The following is an 18,537-nucleotide window of genomic DNA, read 5'->3' as shown; positions in this document are numbered from 1 at the left end:
CCAAGTATTTAATTGTAATCTTCATACTATCTTTTTTGGTCAGCAATTGAGATGGATAATGAGAAATTATAATGGCTTTCTGTCCCTTAGTGATCTGTGGTAGATTTTGATGGAAAGAATGAGCAATTTTGACACTACTAATTGACTTCAGTGATTTGGTTCTCCTGAATAAGAGAACAACTTAAGTAAGATTTAAACTTCTTAATGCTAAATTCAACCAATTGTGTGCATATAAATGTAAGTGATATTAAGTTTGTTCAAAATTAACATTTTTTTTTTTTTTGAGACGGAGTCTGTCTCCTAGGCTGGAGTACAGTGGCACCATATCAGCTCAGTGCAACCTCCATCTCCCAGGTTCAAGCGGTTCTCCCGCCTCAGCCTCCAGAGTAGCTGAGACTACAGGCATGTGCCACCACTCCCGGCTAATTTTTTGTATTTTTAGTAGAGAGGTTTCATCATGTTAGCCAGGCTGGTCTCGAACTCCTGACCTCAGCTGATTCACCTGCCTTGGCCTCTCAAAGTGCTGGGATTACAGGCATGAGCCACCTGAGCCACTGCTCCCAGCCAGAATTAGCATTAATTTACAAGCTGCTATTGTCATTTAGTTTATATTTAACACTTAAATGATTATATAGACATTGTCCACGGAATCTTCACTATCTCATTCTTCTGTTCTCACTTGAAAAGTGATATTTGGCAGACGGTAGCCAGATCATTAAAGTAGTAGGTTTAACATAGTAGTATAGAAATAAGGTAATAGATGCATAAAGTTAAAATAATATTAGATTGAGGGAGATTGTTTCACTTAAACCATTAAATAACCTTTTTTAAAGTTTGCTGCTAGGTTAGGGTGGTTATGCAGCTATGTGTCATTTCCTGAAATTATCTTTCATTTGTTTTATGAGTAAAACTGTCTCTATAAGTTTACCCTAAAAATCCATAGGTATTTTGGGAAATTGAATTATAAGTGGCTAGACTAACCAACATTTGTTTTTAGGCAAACTTAGATTGCTCTATAAATCTTAATCAAATCAATCACCTATGGTAACTGGGGAAGGGGGTTCTTCTGTTTATTAGTCAAAGATATGATGAATTTATTTGTTTTTATTTTTTGAGACAGGGTCTCGCTCTGTTGCCCAGGCTGGAGTGCAGTGACACAACCACGGCTCACTGCAGCCCCGACCTCTCAGGCTCAAGCAATTCTCTGACCACAGCCTCCCAAGTAACTGGGACTACAGGCATGCACCACCGTGCCCGGCTAATTTTTAAATTTTTGTAGAGATGGGGTTTCGCTGTGTTGCCAGGGCTAGTCTCAAACTCCTGGGCTCAAGCAATCCTCCCAACTCAGTCTCTCAAAGTGCTGGGATTATGGGTATGAGCTACTGTGCCTGGCTAAGATGATGAATTTCTTATCCACATAATCTGTTAAGGCAAAAAGAGGAAACTGGTTATTCTGTTATCCTGCTTTTTCTTGGGAATATTTATTTTCAAATTATTTGAGTCCTTCAACTCAACAGTCTTATAACCATTAAAAGGAAATGGAAATTGGCGGGAGAGATTAAAACATAAAGGACAGGAATAGGGGAAATAAAGGAGGAAGAGGTCACAGACATAGAAATGTGGAAGTTGAATTCAAATTAATTTTTAATTGAGCCCACCTACTATGGGCCCCTCAAAAAGGCTGACAGTACCACTAACTGTTTTAAGTTTAAATGAAGGAAAATCAAAACATAACAGCATTTAATATTTATTTCTAAAACATCATTCTGAATCAACCATTTAAATAAAGTTTTGTTTTCCACTCACATGTTTTCACATTATTCAGCATGTTAATTGGGTACCCACTATTACTAGCCACCTTACCAGCACAGCAGATGACAGATGAACAAGGAGCACAATCTCATAGGAGCTTTATCACATGTGTTTCTAGGCTGAAAAGGCCCTTCTTTGTACTTCTTGATAGGTGGAGTACAGGAATGTAGAAGTCAGAAACCTAGGTTCAAACTCCAGTTCTAAGATACATAGTTTCTGTGTGATTTAGGAAAAATAATCTCTCTGAACCTCAGTCCCCCATCTGGAAAATTAGTATGATACTTACCTCATAAGGCTGTGGGGATTAATTAAAATTATGTATGTAGAGCACTTTGCAGAGTATAGAGAGTGCTAAATAAATGGATGCTGGGGTTATTAAGTGAGAGCCCTAGGATGGATGGATCATGGGTTTCCAAATATGGGATGCAATTTCAAGTTCTTAACACCAAATATAACCCTACTTGTTTTAGTTTCCTGGCATTCATCCTATCATCCCCAGTTTACTGCACCTCAGGTTATTAAGGATGTGGGAGGGATTCTACAAGGGTATGTTCCCCCAGAGCTTTTTGGTACCCTGCAATCCTAGAAATTGTTGATGCTAGGATGTCTGGAGAGCACTGGCCATTTATTACTGAGAAGTATATGTTACAAAGGAGATGGGAGTAGTAAGGAAAGTTGAGGAACTGATCAAAATAGATGAATGGCAAAAAAAAAAAAAAGAAAAGAAAAGAAAAATGTTTTAACTTTTAATTCATGATAAAAACCCAGTTAAAATTAGGTATACCAGATTTCTTTATTCTCAACCATGTGTGCACATACACTCAGATTTTTTTCTTTTGGTAGTGATTTGGCTTTTTGTTAACAACAATGACACAAGTTTTATGTTTAATTTAAATATTACAATGGCTAAACTGGTTTTGGGGAAGATTTTCCAGAAATTTATTAAATACAAAGTTCCTTAACTACTGACTTAGAGGAATGAGTATTGTTTAACCAGGGAAAAAGTTGTCAACCACCACCAGCTTCTCTTCCTACTTTTTTTTAGAATATAAAAGATAATATCTCAATTACTTTTTCCTCTCTCATCATTACTTACAAAAATCTCAATTATTTAGGCATATCCTTGGCAAGTTCATAAAATTGTTCCATAGGCATTCTATAATTATAGTCATATTATTTTTAATCCCTACTCGTCTCACCTATAATTTTCAAATGTTTGATTTTTATTCAATTTTTATATCCTGTTCATATATTTTTTAGCTACAGTAAAACATGATTTTTCGTGTGTATTATTATTATTATTATTTTTTGAGATGGAGTCTTGCTCTGTTGCCCAGGCTGGAGTGCAGTGGCATGATCTCAGTTCACTGCAACCTCCACCTTCCAAGTTCAAGAGATTCTCCTGCCTTGGCCTCCCAAGTAGCTGGGATTACAAGTGCGCGCCACCACGCCTGGCTAATTTTTTTTTTTTGAGATGGAGTCTCGCTCTGTCACTCAGGCTGGAGTGCAGTGGTGTGATCTTGGCTCACTGCAACCTCCACCTCCTGGGTTCAAGCAATTCTCCTGCCTCAGCCTCCTAAGTAGCTGGGATTACAGGCTTGTGCCAACATGCCTGGCTAATTTTTTTGTATTTTTAGTAGAGATGGGGTTTCACCATGTTGGCCAGGCTGGTCTTGAACTCCTGACCTTGCAATCCACCCACCTCAGCCTCCCAAAGTGCTGGGATTACAGGCTTGAGCCACTGCGCCTGGCCTAACTTTTGTATTTTTAGTAGAGGTGGGGTTTTGCCATGTTGGCCAGGCTGGTCTCGAACTCTTGACCTCAGGTGATCCACCCAGCTTGGCCTCCCAAGGTGCTGGTGCCCAGCCTCTACTTTTCCTTTTAATTAGTGTCCTGACTGCTCTAGCAAACTTTTTTTTTTTTTTTAATTATTAGCCCCTCTGGGATCCTTTCTTCTAATTGAATTTTTGTCCATACTCAAACTGTTAGTTTGCCATATACCATTTAACCCATGTGTGTCATTTCTAATTTTTTTCAGAGATGGAGTCTCACTCTGTCACCCAGGATGGAGTGTAATGGCATGATCATAGCTCACTGCTCCCTTGAACTCCTAGGCTCTATTGATCCTCCCACCTCAGCCTCCTGAGTAGCTGGGGACTACAGCTGCATGCCACCATGCCCTGCTAATTAAACAAAATTTTTTTTTAGAGATAGGGTCTTGTTATGTTGCCCAGGCTGGTCTGGAACTCCTGGACTCAAGCGATCCTCTTGCCTCAGCCTCCTGAGTAGCCGGAACTACAGATGCAAACCACCACACCTGGCCTCTGAATATTTTTACCTTAAAAACATGGGGGAGATGAAGACGCATTTCTGAGTCCTAATCTACTGCTGCCTTGGTTGTGCTCTATTAATTTCTGGGATTCTTAGTCCTGTTTACTAAGGAATCGTAGAACATGCAAGTTGTATTGTACTATAGTTGATGGCAGGCTTGCTAACCATTCCTCTGGGTTTTCTTGCTGTGTAGAATAAAAGGGCCAAAGCAAAAGAGTCTCATGGTGTTCATGAGACAGAAAGAGAATTTGATTCCACTATATATCTGTGTAGATTCTCCTTTCATTTTTAGATTTGGAACCTGAACACCTAAGTTACAAAGGCAGAAGATCTGGCAGCTTCAACACACTTGTTTCATTACCTTCACACCCAGGGAGGGCAAGAAGCAACAGCAAGGAATGACAGCTCTGCAGCTCTGCCCCAGGAGAGGAAGGAGATATTAGGGAACTGGGCTGGAGAAAAGTGCTGGATATTTTTCATTCTCCCTAATTTTAAAAAGCAAGTAGTCTTTAACTTTTTGCCTTGATAAGAATTGTACATTCCACTTTAGAGAAGCCTGTGCTTCCCTGTAGCTAGCTCCAAAACAAAAAGGTATGTTCTGTGTAACATGAAACTCAGAAAAAAAAATTGAGGCGGCCGGGCACGGTGGCTCATGCCTGTAATTCCAGCACTTTGGGAGGCTGAAGCCGGTGGATCACGAGGTCAGGAGTTCAACACCAGCCTGGCCAAGACAGTGAAACCCTGTCTCCACTAAAAATACAAAAATTAGCCGGGCGTGGTGGCATGGGCCTGTAATCCCAGCTACTGAGGAGGCTGAGGCAGAGAACTGCTTGATTCTGGGAGGTGGAGGTTGCAGTGAGCCAAGACTGTACCACTGCACTCCAGCCTGGGCAACAGAGTAAGACTCCGTCTCAAAAAAGAAAAATAAATAAATAAATAAAATAAAAAATAAGTTGAGGTATGGCTTTCTAAAACTATAAACATCTCAAGTCATGTAAAATTAGAGAGTAAAGTTTATATATTTGCTTGCTAATTGTTAGCTGTTAGTACATATCAAAAGACTAAATTAAGCCCCCTTCCTAATGGAATAGATAATCGTTTCTTCAAAAAGTGATAGTATTTAGAGAAAGCCCTATTCTTTAACAATGGGGAAAGCCACTGCAAGAAAAATTTTGATGAGTCACGAAAAAAGTGATCTCAAATAAATTATGTCCATTATGATACTATATACTGTAGTTTGGAAACTTGGTTTATCTGATCTCTTTATACCACTCTCTGATGGTCTCTGGGTTAGAGAACTTTTATCTGGTTCCTATCAGTAATATACATACCACATTTCATTTTAAGTTGCATTTCAAATTTAATTACTTGATAAACTATTGTATCTAAGTAAGGGTAAGATGAATCACTTTTCCTGCTTTTGCTGTTAAATTTTTAATTTTTGTGTGTATTCTACCCGTCCCCTGCCTACTTCCCATTATTTGAATTCTGCACTTGGTTCCTGTGCTGTTCCTATCCTTACTTAACACTTCAACATATCCCCACAAATCTCTGAGCTCACATGGTGCTCTAATGCTTTCAACTAAATCTGTACTCACCAGTATGTCTCTCAGTTCTTTTGGCAATTTGTTCTTTTGGCAATTTGTTCTTTTGGCAACTTGTTCTTTTATGTAAATTGTATACAAAATATGATTTGCATATTTTAAATATGATGTGAACAAAAAGAGCAATGCTATTAGTGTTCAGAATCACAGATTTATATTTTTAAAATTAGGAGTTAATTAAAATCCCTTTCATTATGAAAAGGGTACTACATTGCAAGTAATTCACATTAAAAGGCATTCTATTCAATAGATGTGTTTATTGGTGGGTCAGTTTTGCCAATGTTTTAATTCACATGTAATTATGTAGACCCTGTGTCAGCAACAACTAACAATAGTACTACTTTAACTGAAAAAATGATAAACTGTTTCCATTGATATACTCTGTGATTTTTTATAATCCTCAAGTTTTATAGTCTTTTACAGAAAAAAAGATAATAAAATATGGCGATAAACTGCAATTTGCCACATTTCCTCCAAATCTTAGACAGTATAAAACACAAGACATTTTTTTGTGCACTCTACTTTTATAGAACAACCAGGTTTATAATTGATCTCTTTATTAGATTTATCAATATACATGGAAGCTTTCTCAAATCTCAAAGTTCCAGAAGTATGTATTGTAAAAAATCATCTTTTCCTTTAGAGGTCATATTCTTAGAGAGCTATTAAAGTCTATTTATAAACAAAAATAATTGATAAGCTAACACACTTTAGAAATCAGAATATTTTAAATTAAAATATTTTTAATGAATACAAGATATGTCTTTTTAATTAACTATCATAGTTAAATTTAATATCACAAAACAAAATGGCTTATCCCCACTAATTTTTCAAGTGAGGTAAAGCCACTGGAATTTACACTTAATATAAGTTTTAAATGTGATAATTAAATGATAATATTTTATCAATTATAGGAAATATTCATTTATAAAAATTTCCTCAGGTTCATCAATCTTTTTAGGCCAAGTTTGAGCCCATGTCAACCTTAAAGGTTAGATTCAGTGCACCTAACTTGCCTAATAAGCTTGTCAATTTAAGAATATGAATTTCATTAATAAGGGGGAATAAAGAGTAGTTAACTCACTAAAAGCAAACGGGATAGTTTCAAATAATTACTTAAGGAATTTTTAAAATTTAAACAGAAATGGCCAATGATTCTGGGTTTAAAATTTCACAGGATAACCTTAAAAAAAAAAACACATAGAAATAGTGAAGTCATCACCTTATTGATGAAAAACTAAAGTTTAATAGTCATTGAATGGGTAACAACCACTTGTAGTCTACATTTAAAAATTTTAATCATAGCTAAGAAAAACTAAAAACAAATAATTCTATTAAGAAACAACAAAAATGATAAACATTTAATACCTAAATGTAAATACTTAAAATCCTAAACAAAAATATTAAAGTTAAAAGGGCCTTGAAATTTGTTTCTAACAAATCATCTTATATAATCAATTCCTAAATAGCTCATATCCTTTGCTTTGGTGTTTTATCTGCTATCATCTAAACATTAGTACAGTAGAAAATCACTTAGGTTCTTTTCAAATGCTTGGCATTATAATGTGATCTCATATCTTTCCTCAAATTAAATTTTGCTCCACATATTCCACATGTATACAGATGAACATCCATGTGCTGCTCCAACTGTTCATTATTTGGGAATATCTGAAAGCAGACCTGGCATATAGTCTCACCAGCAGATAAATGAGAAATCATATGCCGTACATGGTCATGTTTTCTGAAGTTTCCTTGATCACAAATGGAACAGACATACCTGGCCATGCCTTTGTGCATATCATTGTGCAGTCGCAACTGACGCTCTCTTAAAAACTGCTTTCCACATGTTTGACAAACAAACTGTTTTTCCTTAGTATGAACAGTATAGTGTTCTCTTAAGTGACACCGCTGATAAAATCCTTTTCCACACAGATTACAAAAATGCTTTCGTCTGTGATCTCTTTCATTTTCTTCCATGATGGCACTCTTAAACATATCTTGATCTAAGCAGCTAGACATATGTTCAACCACTAGATTTTCAGTTTCAAAACGCTGGCCACAATTAGGACATCGAAAAGGGCAGGCAGAATGTTTAAATAACTGCTTTTTTTGGATACTGTTTATCTGGTAATGATTGTCCCTAAAATCATCCAGCATTTCAACAAACATATCTCTTATTTCGGACTGCTCATCAGGATTCTCTTCCAAGTCCATTTTCTCCTCAGTATTTCCTAACCCATTCATGGTCAGATCTTGGGGCTCGCCACATCGTTGAGCATGTTCCTGAAGCTGCCTACCCTTTACAAGTATTTGTCCACATTTACCACATGCACAGATATTTTCAATGTGTTTGGCTAAGTAATGAGATGACAGGTCCTCCTCGGTTATTGTAAGTCCACACAGCTCACAAGATGCATTTTCAGCATCCTCTTGTACTGGACTGCTGTTGTTAGGGGGCCTCATATTCTCTAAACCACCTCTTTCATCAGCACTTACTGACATTCGAGGTTTTAGAGTTTTCCTACCACTTTTTTTTATGCTGACATCTTCTTCAACATAGTATCTATAAAATGGCTCTTCAGGTTCATCTTCTAATTCATCATTGTCAGTGGATTCATTACAGTCTTTATCAGTAACTTTAATAATGTTAAAGTCTTTCAGTTCATCTGTAGGAATATCTTCTGGCTCCATCTTAATAATAATCCTTTTCCTCTCAGCAGCTCTGCTTTTCTCTTCGCTGGCTATTTCAGACTCCACTGTGCTACTTTTTCTGCTTCCAGTGGTTGAAGCTGAATCATCAGCAGCCTGGCTTGTGTCTCCTCTGTATTTGTCCGTCTGTGCAGAAAATGTTTTGGAAGAATCTTTTTCACCAAATTCAGCTTTGATGTTACTGTCTTTTCCATCTCTAATATCTACTATTCTATGGTAAGATCTTGTGTTTTGGTATAAATGTCTGTTAGTACAGGTTAGCACATGCTCATCTAATAATTTTTCACAGCTAAAGCCAAATCCACAGCTATCACAGGTAAAACTCCGCCCAAAGCGTCTTGACACACGTTCTTTTGGAGTAGATAATTTGGACACGGAACTTTTTTTACATACATCAAATAGTGGCTCAGGAAAATTACCTAATTGTAAAGACTCTTCATCAGCCTCTCTATTATGTGGTGTATTTACCGTTGAACTTGGTTCTGCACACCACCTGTTGGCTTCATTGCCATTTCGAGCCACAGTATCTTCATACATTCTTACCCCAAATATCATTTTGCTGTTCTGTTTGCTGGAAGCAGAAGAGGAACATTTTGAACTAGAACAATCTGCATCCTGGATGTCTTCTAAACAGTCAGGAACATTGTATAGCTGTAGGTAGTTCATTGCCACTTTAAACTGCTCAAAACTGGAGGGAGCTGTCATAATTTTTCCTAAATACATAAACTGCAAAATGAGATCAAAACATTCTGCACTAATTTTCATGTTGCTGAGATTCAGTTGTGCAGTACTATGCTGATGGTTCATGAAAAACATTCTAAAATAGGAGCTACAGGCAGCTAGAACTGCCTTGTGTGCTTGAAAGTAAATGTCATCAATTGCAATACAGCAGTCACAGAGAAAACCCCATTCTCTTTGGTTGTTTAGCTGCTGAAGGACATAGCTGCTGTGGCTGGGCTTTGCCATCTTCTGTTAATTAGAGACCTATGTAAAACAAAAATATTAAAGTCAAACAAGATATAGAAAAGCACTTGACAAAATTAACTTTTATCATGATTTGTGACTTGCATGACTTTGCTATTACAATCAAGAAATTAAGAGCTTTCCATTCTAATAAAACTCAATAATATATACTTGAATCATTTTTTAAATTTGAAGATGAAGACATCCAGCCATTTATTCAGGCTTTTCATATTGAACAAAGGCATCAAAAGCAAAAGACAGTTTTAGTTTCATTACAACTCTTGGGGGGAACATGTACACTAAATTTGAACAGAAAAAAAAGACATTAATTTAAAAATACTTGACGGAGGCCGAGTGCAGTGGCTCACGCCTGTAATCCTAACACTTTGGGAGACCGAGGCAGGAGGATTGCTTGAGCTCAGGAGTTTGAGACCAGCCTGGGCAATAGTGTGTGACCTCTTCTCTACAAAAAAGTTTAAAAAATTAACCAGGTGTGGTGGCATCACCTGTAGTCCCAGTTACTTGGGAGGCTAAAGTGGGTGGATCACTTGAGCCCGACAGGTAGAGGCTGTAGTGAGTTGTGTCATGCCACTGCACTCCAGTCTGGATGACAGAGCAAGACTCTGTCTCAAAAGAAAAAAAAAAAAAAGAAAACAACTCTCGAAGGATATGAGTAATGAAAGTAAATAAAACAGCAACTTAAACTGAAAGTTAACAATTAGATTGTAAAGTATGAAAAACTTATTAGATGATTAATACTAAGGAACTATTGCTCATTTTTTAAGTGTGAGAAAGGTATTTTGATTGTGTTAAAAAGAATCCTTATCTTTTGGATATATATACTTTAGTATTTACAGATGAAATGATACATCTGAGATATGCTTAAAAATAAATGGGGTGGGTGTGGGGAGCAATAGATGATACAAGATTGGCCATGTGATGTTAAAATAATCTATTTTAAAAACCCTATTAAGCCTGGGCAACATAGCAAGATCTCGCCTTAAAAACAAAACAAAACAAAACAAAAAAACATTAGCCAGGCATGATGATGCACCTGCAGTCCCAACTACTCGGGAGACTGATGCAGGAGGATGGCTTGAGCCCAGGATTTTGAGGTTGTGGTGAGCCATGATCACGCCACTGTACTCTAGCTTGGGTGACAGAGTGAGACTCTGTCCCAAAAATAAAAATTTTAAAAAACCTTATTAGGGCTGGGTGTGGTGGCTCACACCTGTAATCCCAGCACTTTGGGAGGCCGAGGCGGGCGGATCACGAGGTCAGGAGATCGAAACCATCCTGGCTAACACAGTGAAACCTTGTCTCTACTAAAAATACAAAAAAAATTAGCCAGGCGTGGTGGTGGGCGCCTGTATTCCCAGCTACTCGGGAGGCTGAGGCGGGAGACTGGCATGAACCTGGGAGGCGGAGCTTGCAGTGAGCCGAGATCGCACCACTGCACTCCAGCCTGGGCGACAGAGCGAGAATCCGTTTCAAAACAACAACAACAACAACAACAACAACAACCACCTTATTAGATTATATAGAAATGGCACCAAACAAGTTTGATCAGTGCCTTTGTCTTTTCTTGAATTATCAAAGAAGCAATAATTCTATAGAGTTAGAATGTGTCTCATGTTGCTCAATATGCATTTCAGGGTATAAAGAAGCAGTGGGTTTATTTGAGAAGGTATTTTATTTATCCTTAGAGTGTAAAGTTTTCTTCCTTTTTTTTTTTTGAGGCAGGGTCTCGCTCTGTTACCTAGGCTGGAGTGCAGTGTCATGATCATAGCTAACTGCAGCCTCAATCTCCCATGCTCAAGCAATCCTCCCGCCACAGCATCCAGAGTAGCTGGGACTGTAGGCACATGCCACCACATTCAGTTTTTTTTTTTTTAAATATTTTAGTAAAGACAAGGTCTTGCTATGTTGTCCAGGCTGGTCTTGAACTCCTGAGTTCAAGCGATCCTCCTGCCTTGGGCTTCCAAAGTGCTGGGATTGTGGGTGTGAGCCACTGCACCTGGCCTCTTCTATTTTTTTCTTTTTTTTTTAATTGTTAAAAGAAAAAAGTAAGGCTGAGCGCGGTGGCTCATGCCTGTAATCCCAGCACCTTGGAAGGGTGAGGCTGAGGTCAGGAGTTCGAGACCAGCCTGGCCAACACGGTGAAAACCTGTCTCTACTAAAAATAAAAAAAGTTAGCCAGTCGTGATAGCAGGCACCTGTAATCCCAGCTACTCGGGAGGCTGAGGCGGGAGAATCGATTGAACCCAGAAGGCGGAGGTTGCAGGCAGCAGAGATTGCGCCACTACACTCCAGCCTGGGTGACAAGAACAAGACTCCATCTCAAAAAAAAAAAAAAAGTAGCAAAAAATTCAAACATAGAGGCATATAGAATAAAAACACACCTCAGATCACATACCTCTTTTCAGAGGTAACCCCTCCAAACACTCTGGATTATATACCTTCAGATTTGTTGAGATGCACATGTACATAGTTAGCATATTGAGTACCTATGAGATAGTTTTGCTTTTGTTGTGTTTTTTAACCTAAATGGTATCATACTATATATATATATATGTATATATATGTATATACATATATATATATATATATACCTCTCTGCAACTAGTTTCCTTCATTTAACATTAGACAATATTAGTGGGCATTTAAGTATTTTTAGTGTAGGGAGCTGACTTTGGATAAGGAAGAAAGGAGAGGAAATATTAAAAGCACTAGAAATCCTATCATATTATAAAGTTAAAATAAGATCAAATTTTAGCCTCAATTTTTAATCCATATACATAAAGCTTCAGAATCTATCTTCTACTTAAAAATAAGTTCCTATGCAATTTGACTGAACTTAAAAAGAACATGTAACAAGCTGTTTAGAGAAATAAAATGTTCACTCTTCAAGCTCTGTAGTAGTAATTAAGGGTATCTACGTTTATGTACTTCTATTTGCTTTTTATCCATTCCTCAGCGATCACATATGGGTCATACACCCCTTTTACTACCTATATGCCCATCCTGCCACCTCTAAGACATAAAGTTCCATAGCCAGAGATACGGGACTGGTGAAATGAAGATGGCTTATGATGAAACCTGCTGCCTTCTTAAAATTGCAACCACTGCACCTTTTCTGGAAGCCAGATCAAGTTTCAAGTAGGTACAATATTTCAAACCTCTGTAACTCAGGTATCTGTAAAAAGCTGTGAGGAATCATGTTCAGTATGTATCTAAATACAAAAAGCAATGTATGCACAAAGATAGTCATTAATGAGTTACTTCTAATTTGAATGCCTAGTAAAAAAAGGAGTCTTAAGGTAAATCTACGCCCCAGAATTCACTGTCATGTGGCAGTGAATTAAAAATTGTATTTCTGGGCCAGGTGCAGTGGCTCATGCCTGTAATCCCAGCACTTTGGGAGGCCAAGGTGGGCGGATTACCTGAGGTCAGGAGTTCAAGATCAGCCTGGCCAACATGGTGAAACCCCATCTCTACTAAAAAATATATAAAAATTAGCCGGGCGTGGTGGCACATGCCTGTAAACCCAGCTACTCGGGAGGCTGAGGCAAGAGAATTGCTTGCGCCTGGGAGAGGGAGGTTGCAGTGAGCCGAGATCATGCCACTGTACTCCAGCCTGGCTGAGGGAGGTTGCAGTGAGTCGAGATCATGCCACTGTACTCCAGCCTGGCTGACAGAGCAAGACTCTGTCTCAAAAAAAAAAAAAAAAAAAAAAAAAAAAATATATATATATATATATATATATATATATATATATATTTTTCTAAATGGCAACTACAGAAGTGGGAAAAACGTTCAAGATGGAGAGCCAAATAAATAAACACAGGATACAAAATTATGTTAGAATTATATAAAACAAATCCACGCCTCAACCTTATTCAAAAGGTGGGGGGAAAAAAGATGAAAAAAAATACACAAAAATGTTGACCCAAGCCCGTTTTAAGTAGGATGAAATTTCTATGTCTATAGTCATTTTTCTAGGATTCAGAGAGACATTTAATAAATAATAAACTATAGAGTAAGAGGCAGAGGGATAGGTATTATTTCTAAAAAACCAAACTTTCTATTAATAAGAGTAGTTCAAGAATGAAACAAACTTGTTTGGAGAATGAGTACCCATATTAAAGCAGGAACAGAATGCTATTGAGGACAGTATAATAAGTGAAAAGAGCATGGGCCTGGGATCAGACAGACCTGGCTTCTTATCTAGCTTTGCTACTTTTGGGAACTTGCTTATCCTCATTGACCCTAAGTTTCCTGAACTGAAAAGGTAGGGATAATACCTCAAATACAGTATCATATATGAGGATTCACAGAGGCAATGTGTAAAATGCATCGTGCTTGGCATGTAATAATGAAAGTAATAGTGGATGTTGTAATGGTGGTGATGCTTATTTAAGCATCAGGTAAGTTTGAGTTGATAACCTTAAAATTTCCTTCCAAATAACAGTCCATTAGAAAGCCAGTAGTTAATCTATAAAAACTTTCAAGTATTAAATAGTCCAGGCTTGAAATAATGATATAAAGAGCACAGAAGTTCCAAAGACCCTTTCTTATCTAGATGAGCAGCAGTTTTATCATCAGCAACCAAAATTAATACAACTACATAGAAGATCAATATGATAGGCACATCTATAGCTATAGTCACAATTCAACTGAGTAAAAATACATATTCTTTTATTAAAACACTAAAACATTTAAATAAGAGCACTTATAGCATTTTAATGCACATTTATTCATTCAACAAACATTTATTGACTACCTTTGGTATACCAGGCACTGTATAAAGTGTTGATCATCAGCAGTAGCACAAGTATTCTGTATTCGAGGAATTTTTACTTTTCCTAGATCAGTGACTTCATTCAACACGTATTCTGCAAAGCGCCCACTCTACAGAAGAAGGCATCATGCTGTAGTAGAAAGAACAAGTGCTCTCAGTCAGACGGATCACAGTGTGAATCCCACTGCCTCCATGTTTATACTCCTATATTCCCCCTATAGAGCTGGAAGCTGAACAAATGGAAGCTGAACAAATGCTGTGTCTAATTTTTAATCCTAACACAACAGTTTTTAGGCTGACCTAGAATTGTAGTTTAAGTAACATTATTATGCAAATGTCCAAGTTCTGAGTAAAACTGATTTTAGGCAGAGTAACTTATAATAGCAATCATTGACACATTAGTACCAGAAACTCTGTCCTTGTTACACCTCATTCAGAAAAGCTTTTTTCTTAAATTTTAATTATTATTTTTTTGAGACAGGGTCTTACTCTGTTACCCAGGCTGGCGTGCCATCATAGCTCAGAATGTCCTCAATAGCATTCTGTTCCTGCTTTAATATGGGTACTCATTCTCCAAGCAATCCTTCCACCTCACACCTTCTGAATAGCTAGCACTACAGGCATACGCCACCATGACTGGCTAATTTTTGTATATTTTTTGTAGAGATGAGGTCTTGCTATGTTGCCCAGGCTGGTCTCGAATTCCTGGGCTCAAGCAATCCTCCCACCTCAGCCTCCCAAAGTGCTGAGATTACAGGTATAAACCACTGTGCCTAGCCCAGAAAAGCTTTAAGAAGGATTACTACACCAAAAACAGGTAGAGGAGTATGCGGCAGGGGAGGAGGGATCTAAATTCCTGTGAGACTTTTAGCTTATCTCTTGAAGATAATTTTTTCATTAAAATTTTTTGAGGCCGGGCACCGTGGCTCACGCCTGTAATCCCAGCACTTTGGGAGGCGGAGGCGGGTGGATCACAAGGTCAGGAAATCGAGCCATCCTGGCTAACACAGTGAAACCCTGTCTCTACTAAAAATACAAAAAATTAGCCAGGCGTGGTGGCAGGCACCTGTATTCCCAGCTACTTGGGAGGCTGAGGCAGGAGAATGGCGGGAACCCGGGAGGCGGAGCTTACAGTGAGCCAAGACTGTGCCACTGCACTCCAGCCTGGGCAACAGAGCAAGACTCCATCTCAAAAAAAAAAAAAAAAAAAAAAAATTATGAGGCATTCACTTTCATTAAATTATAATTTCACTCAAATTCCAAGAGGAGTTTGCTCTTTTTTCATTTTTTTGACCTCTTTATTAATGCTGCCAAAAAAACTTAATGAACTTTATGTTCTAGTAAAGCCTATAAAAGGTTTTAAGTAAATGGAAGCTTGTATTTCAGCTGTTCTTGTTTTTACGACTGAAATCTGTGATTGCTTTTGTTTGTACTACTAGCTGCATCACTGGTAGGACAAATTTAGCACAACTAGAAGTCAAGGGCTCAGGTCTGAGAGCAGAACCTCCAATATGACTCAAAGGACTTAATGTCATTTGGATAAGGAAAACAAGCTATATAATGCCAAGAGTTACACTAAGGCTAGAAGGATACCCACTGTGCAGAACTCTAGCAAGAATTAAGGAGTTAGGTGATCCAAAAAGTTTTATACTGGATTTTTAAAATTTTAGTCTGAAAAAGTTTAACGGCTCATCTCAAGTTTAAAAACAGCCACCAAGCACATTAAGCATATTAAGTAATTTAATCATACATTTTTAGAGCTTAGAGAGATCTAATCTAGTCTAACATTCTTATTCCATAGAAGGCAAAGATACATGGTTTTTAATGTATCAGGGTATAGTTAACTGTGCTGAAGCACATACTAGGACTAAGGACTCCTGACCACCCAGATAGTAATAACCTCTATATATGGCACTTCCTTGGTACTATACAGTATGGCCTTCTGGAAAGAACACTAAACAAGGACAGGGCATGAGTCCTTAATACAGGGTTTGTTGGTTGGATGCTATTGAGCAAGTGATTACCCCAATCTGAATTCTTTATCTGTAATGTGGCTTTATCCATACATGTCAATCTAGTCTTATTCAATAGACGTGTTCCCTAAGTTATACTGTGTAAGCTATTTCAGTAAATTTCTCACTGACATAGTAAGATTTCAGAAATATTTTTCCTCCATTGCTAGATCTCTCAAATTGGAAATAACAGTTTTGCTGGAAGTTTCTCTTGCTCCAGCCTTGGTAAATGATAATTTAAGGGTCTATAAATAAGCATATCCAATGAATAAAGAAGTAACTTAAAGGAATTTTAAAGTGTTTCTGTGAGGCAAATCATCACCCTCTAAATTGTGTCACAGACTTGCAGCACCAATGAGGCATTTGAAGATGATTCGCTTAGCCTCAGTGAAAGTCTAGAGAGCCTAGCATCACAGTCCCAATTCAGCACCCCAATCTCTGACTTACAATTACCTCTGGATCTCAAGGAAGATTTATGTATATATGTTTCCTTTTATCTATTTCTATGTCTTATAGGTTGAATGTATGTATGCATATGGATTTGAGGATTACAGAGTATTTTAAAAGTCTAAAATGTAATGAAAGGATTCTTACATTTTAACATCAGAATATCAGAATCTATTGAATACTCATAATGTTCCTAACACTGGATACAGCATTGAAATGGAGGGTGGAGAAGGATGGTGTACAATAGAGATAACTGTATATGAGGGATTAAATTTGAAACCAAGAAACAATTTGAGGAGTTTAATAAACTATATTGAGGCCGGGTGCGGTGGTTCATACCTGTAATCCCAGCACTTTGGGAGGCTGAGGTGGGTGGATCACCTGAGGTCAGGAGTTCAAGACCAGCCTGACCAACATGGTGAAACTCTGTCTCTACAAAAATACAAAAATCAGCCGGGCATGATAGTGGATGCCTGTAATCCCAGCTACTTGGGGGGCTGAGGCAGGAGAATTGCTTGAACCTGGAGGCAGAGGTTGCAGTGAACTGAGATTGAGCCACTGCACTCCAGCCTGGGCAACAGAGCAAGACTCCATCTCAAACATAAAAATAAAAATAAAAATAAACTATATTGAATAAAGTTCAGCAAGAGTTTAGAAGAAAAGCGTTAATTATACCAAAATAGTAGGCTTTAGGAAGGATGTAGGATTTGAGTAAAGCCTTGATGAATGAGTAGGATAAACAGAAAGCAAGGGTGAGGCATTTCGAGTATTTATATAGATGTGTATGTAAATAATTGAGGAGGGTACACAGCAGCTTGGCTGGAAATGTAACAGGACAGAAGGTAGATTTGCTTTACTGGACTGGTAGATGAAGGTTATCAAAGTAGAGTAAATGACAACTGTAATACAATAATAATATGAATAGCTAACATTTGTTATGTCTCACTATATGCCAGGCTCTATTCCAGGCAGATGTATAGGGAGATGTATATATATCTCTCACAGATACATTACACATATACACGTATGGATATATATGGATATATGCAATATATATGTGTGAGATATGCACACATATATTGCATATATACATGTATGTATATACATGTATGTGTGTATGTGTGCATATCTGTGTATGTATCCATATATAGGTATCATTTTATGTGTATGTATGCATATATAAGTATCATTTTAGCATTTAATCCTCGTAACAAACCCTACAAAGTAGATGCTGCTATAAGACTCATTTTCAAGATTAAATAACAGAGGCATACAGTGTTATATAACCTTTGTAATATCACAAAGAGAGGACTTCATGGGATTAGAACACAGGCAATATGAGTCTAAGCCCAAGATCATGACCTTAAAGATTCTGCCATCTATAAAAATAATGTCACATTGGCAAAATTCTTTCCTAGAATACCATCTTGCAGGGTATAGGGTCCAATCTCTATTACATTCTCTGGGTTTCTCCTTGAAACTTCCAGGAATAACCAGTTGTAGAGGCTCCCAAAGATAAGAGGTTTTATTTCAACGCACTTAAGTGACAAACACGATCAAGTTTAGAAAATTTTATGCACTATCTGCACTAGTGGCTGTGCATTAGACTCCAAATTCAGTACTTAGTACAGGAAGTTCTGCAATTATAACTGGGTTATATCCTAAAACTTTATTTTTAATTTATTTGGAACTTGAAACACATATTCCCATAGAAACAATAATATAAATGGTGGCTTAGTTTTATACCCACACCCTAAAGACATAATGGAGCTGTATATTAAGCCTAACAGTGCAGTAGTATTACTTGTATCATTAGCACTGACAAGAGATCCAAGGAGCAGTGTGATACAGCAATGCC

General features: G+C 37.5%; 1 protein-coding gene across 9 annotated transcripts in view; it reads right to left on the bottom strand.

The window, feature by feature from the left end:
- Window positions 1-18,537, bottom strand: part of ZBTB1 (zinc finger and BTB domain containing 1) — a 29,845-nt gene that overhangs the window by 2,799 nt on the left and 8,509 nt on the right. For 4 of the 9 annotated variants that reach the window (XM_034937691.3, XM_034937690.3, XM_034937688.3 and 1 more), the window contains exons 2-3: window positions 14,203-14,350; window positions 2,587-9,440 (exon numbers count right to left, since the gene is read on the bottom strand). In XM_034937691.3, coding sequence (XP_034793582.1) covers window positions 7,281-9,422 — 2,142 coding nt within the window. In that variant the 5' untranslated portion in view covers window positions 9,423-9,440; window positions 14,203-14,350 and the 3' untranslated portion in view covers window positions 2,587-7,280. Of the gene's footprint in view, window positions 1-2,586; window positions 9,441-14,202; window positions 14,351-18,537 lie in introns of those variants that run through there. The other 5 variants (XM_055097695.2, XM_034937693.3, XM_055097694.2 and 2 more) reach the window with 3 other exon arrangements.

Source organism: Pan paniscus, chromosome 15 (assembly GCF_029289425.2).
Source record: "Pan paniscus chromosome 15, NHGRI_mPanPan1-v2.0_pri, whole genome shotgun sequence".
Taxonomy (NCBI): domain Eukaryota; kingdom Metazoa; phylum Chordata; class Mammalia; order Primates; family Hominidae; genus Pan; species Pan paniscus.
This window is presented reverse-complemented; position numbering and strand designations above follow the sequence as displayed.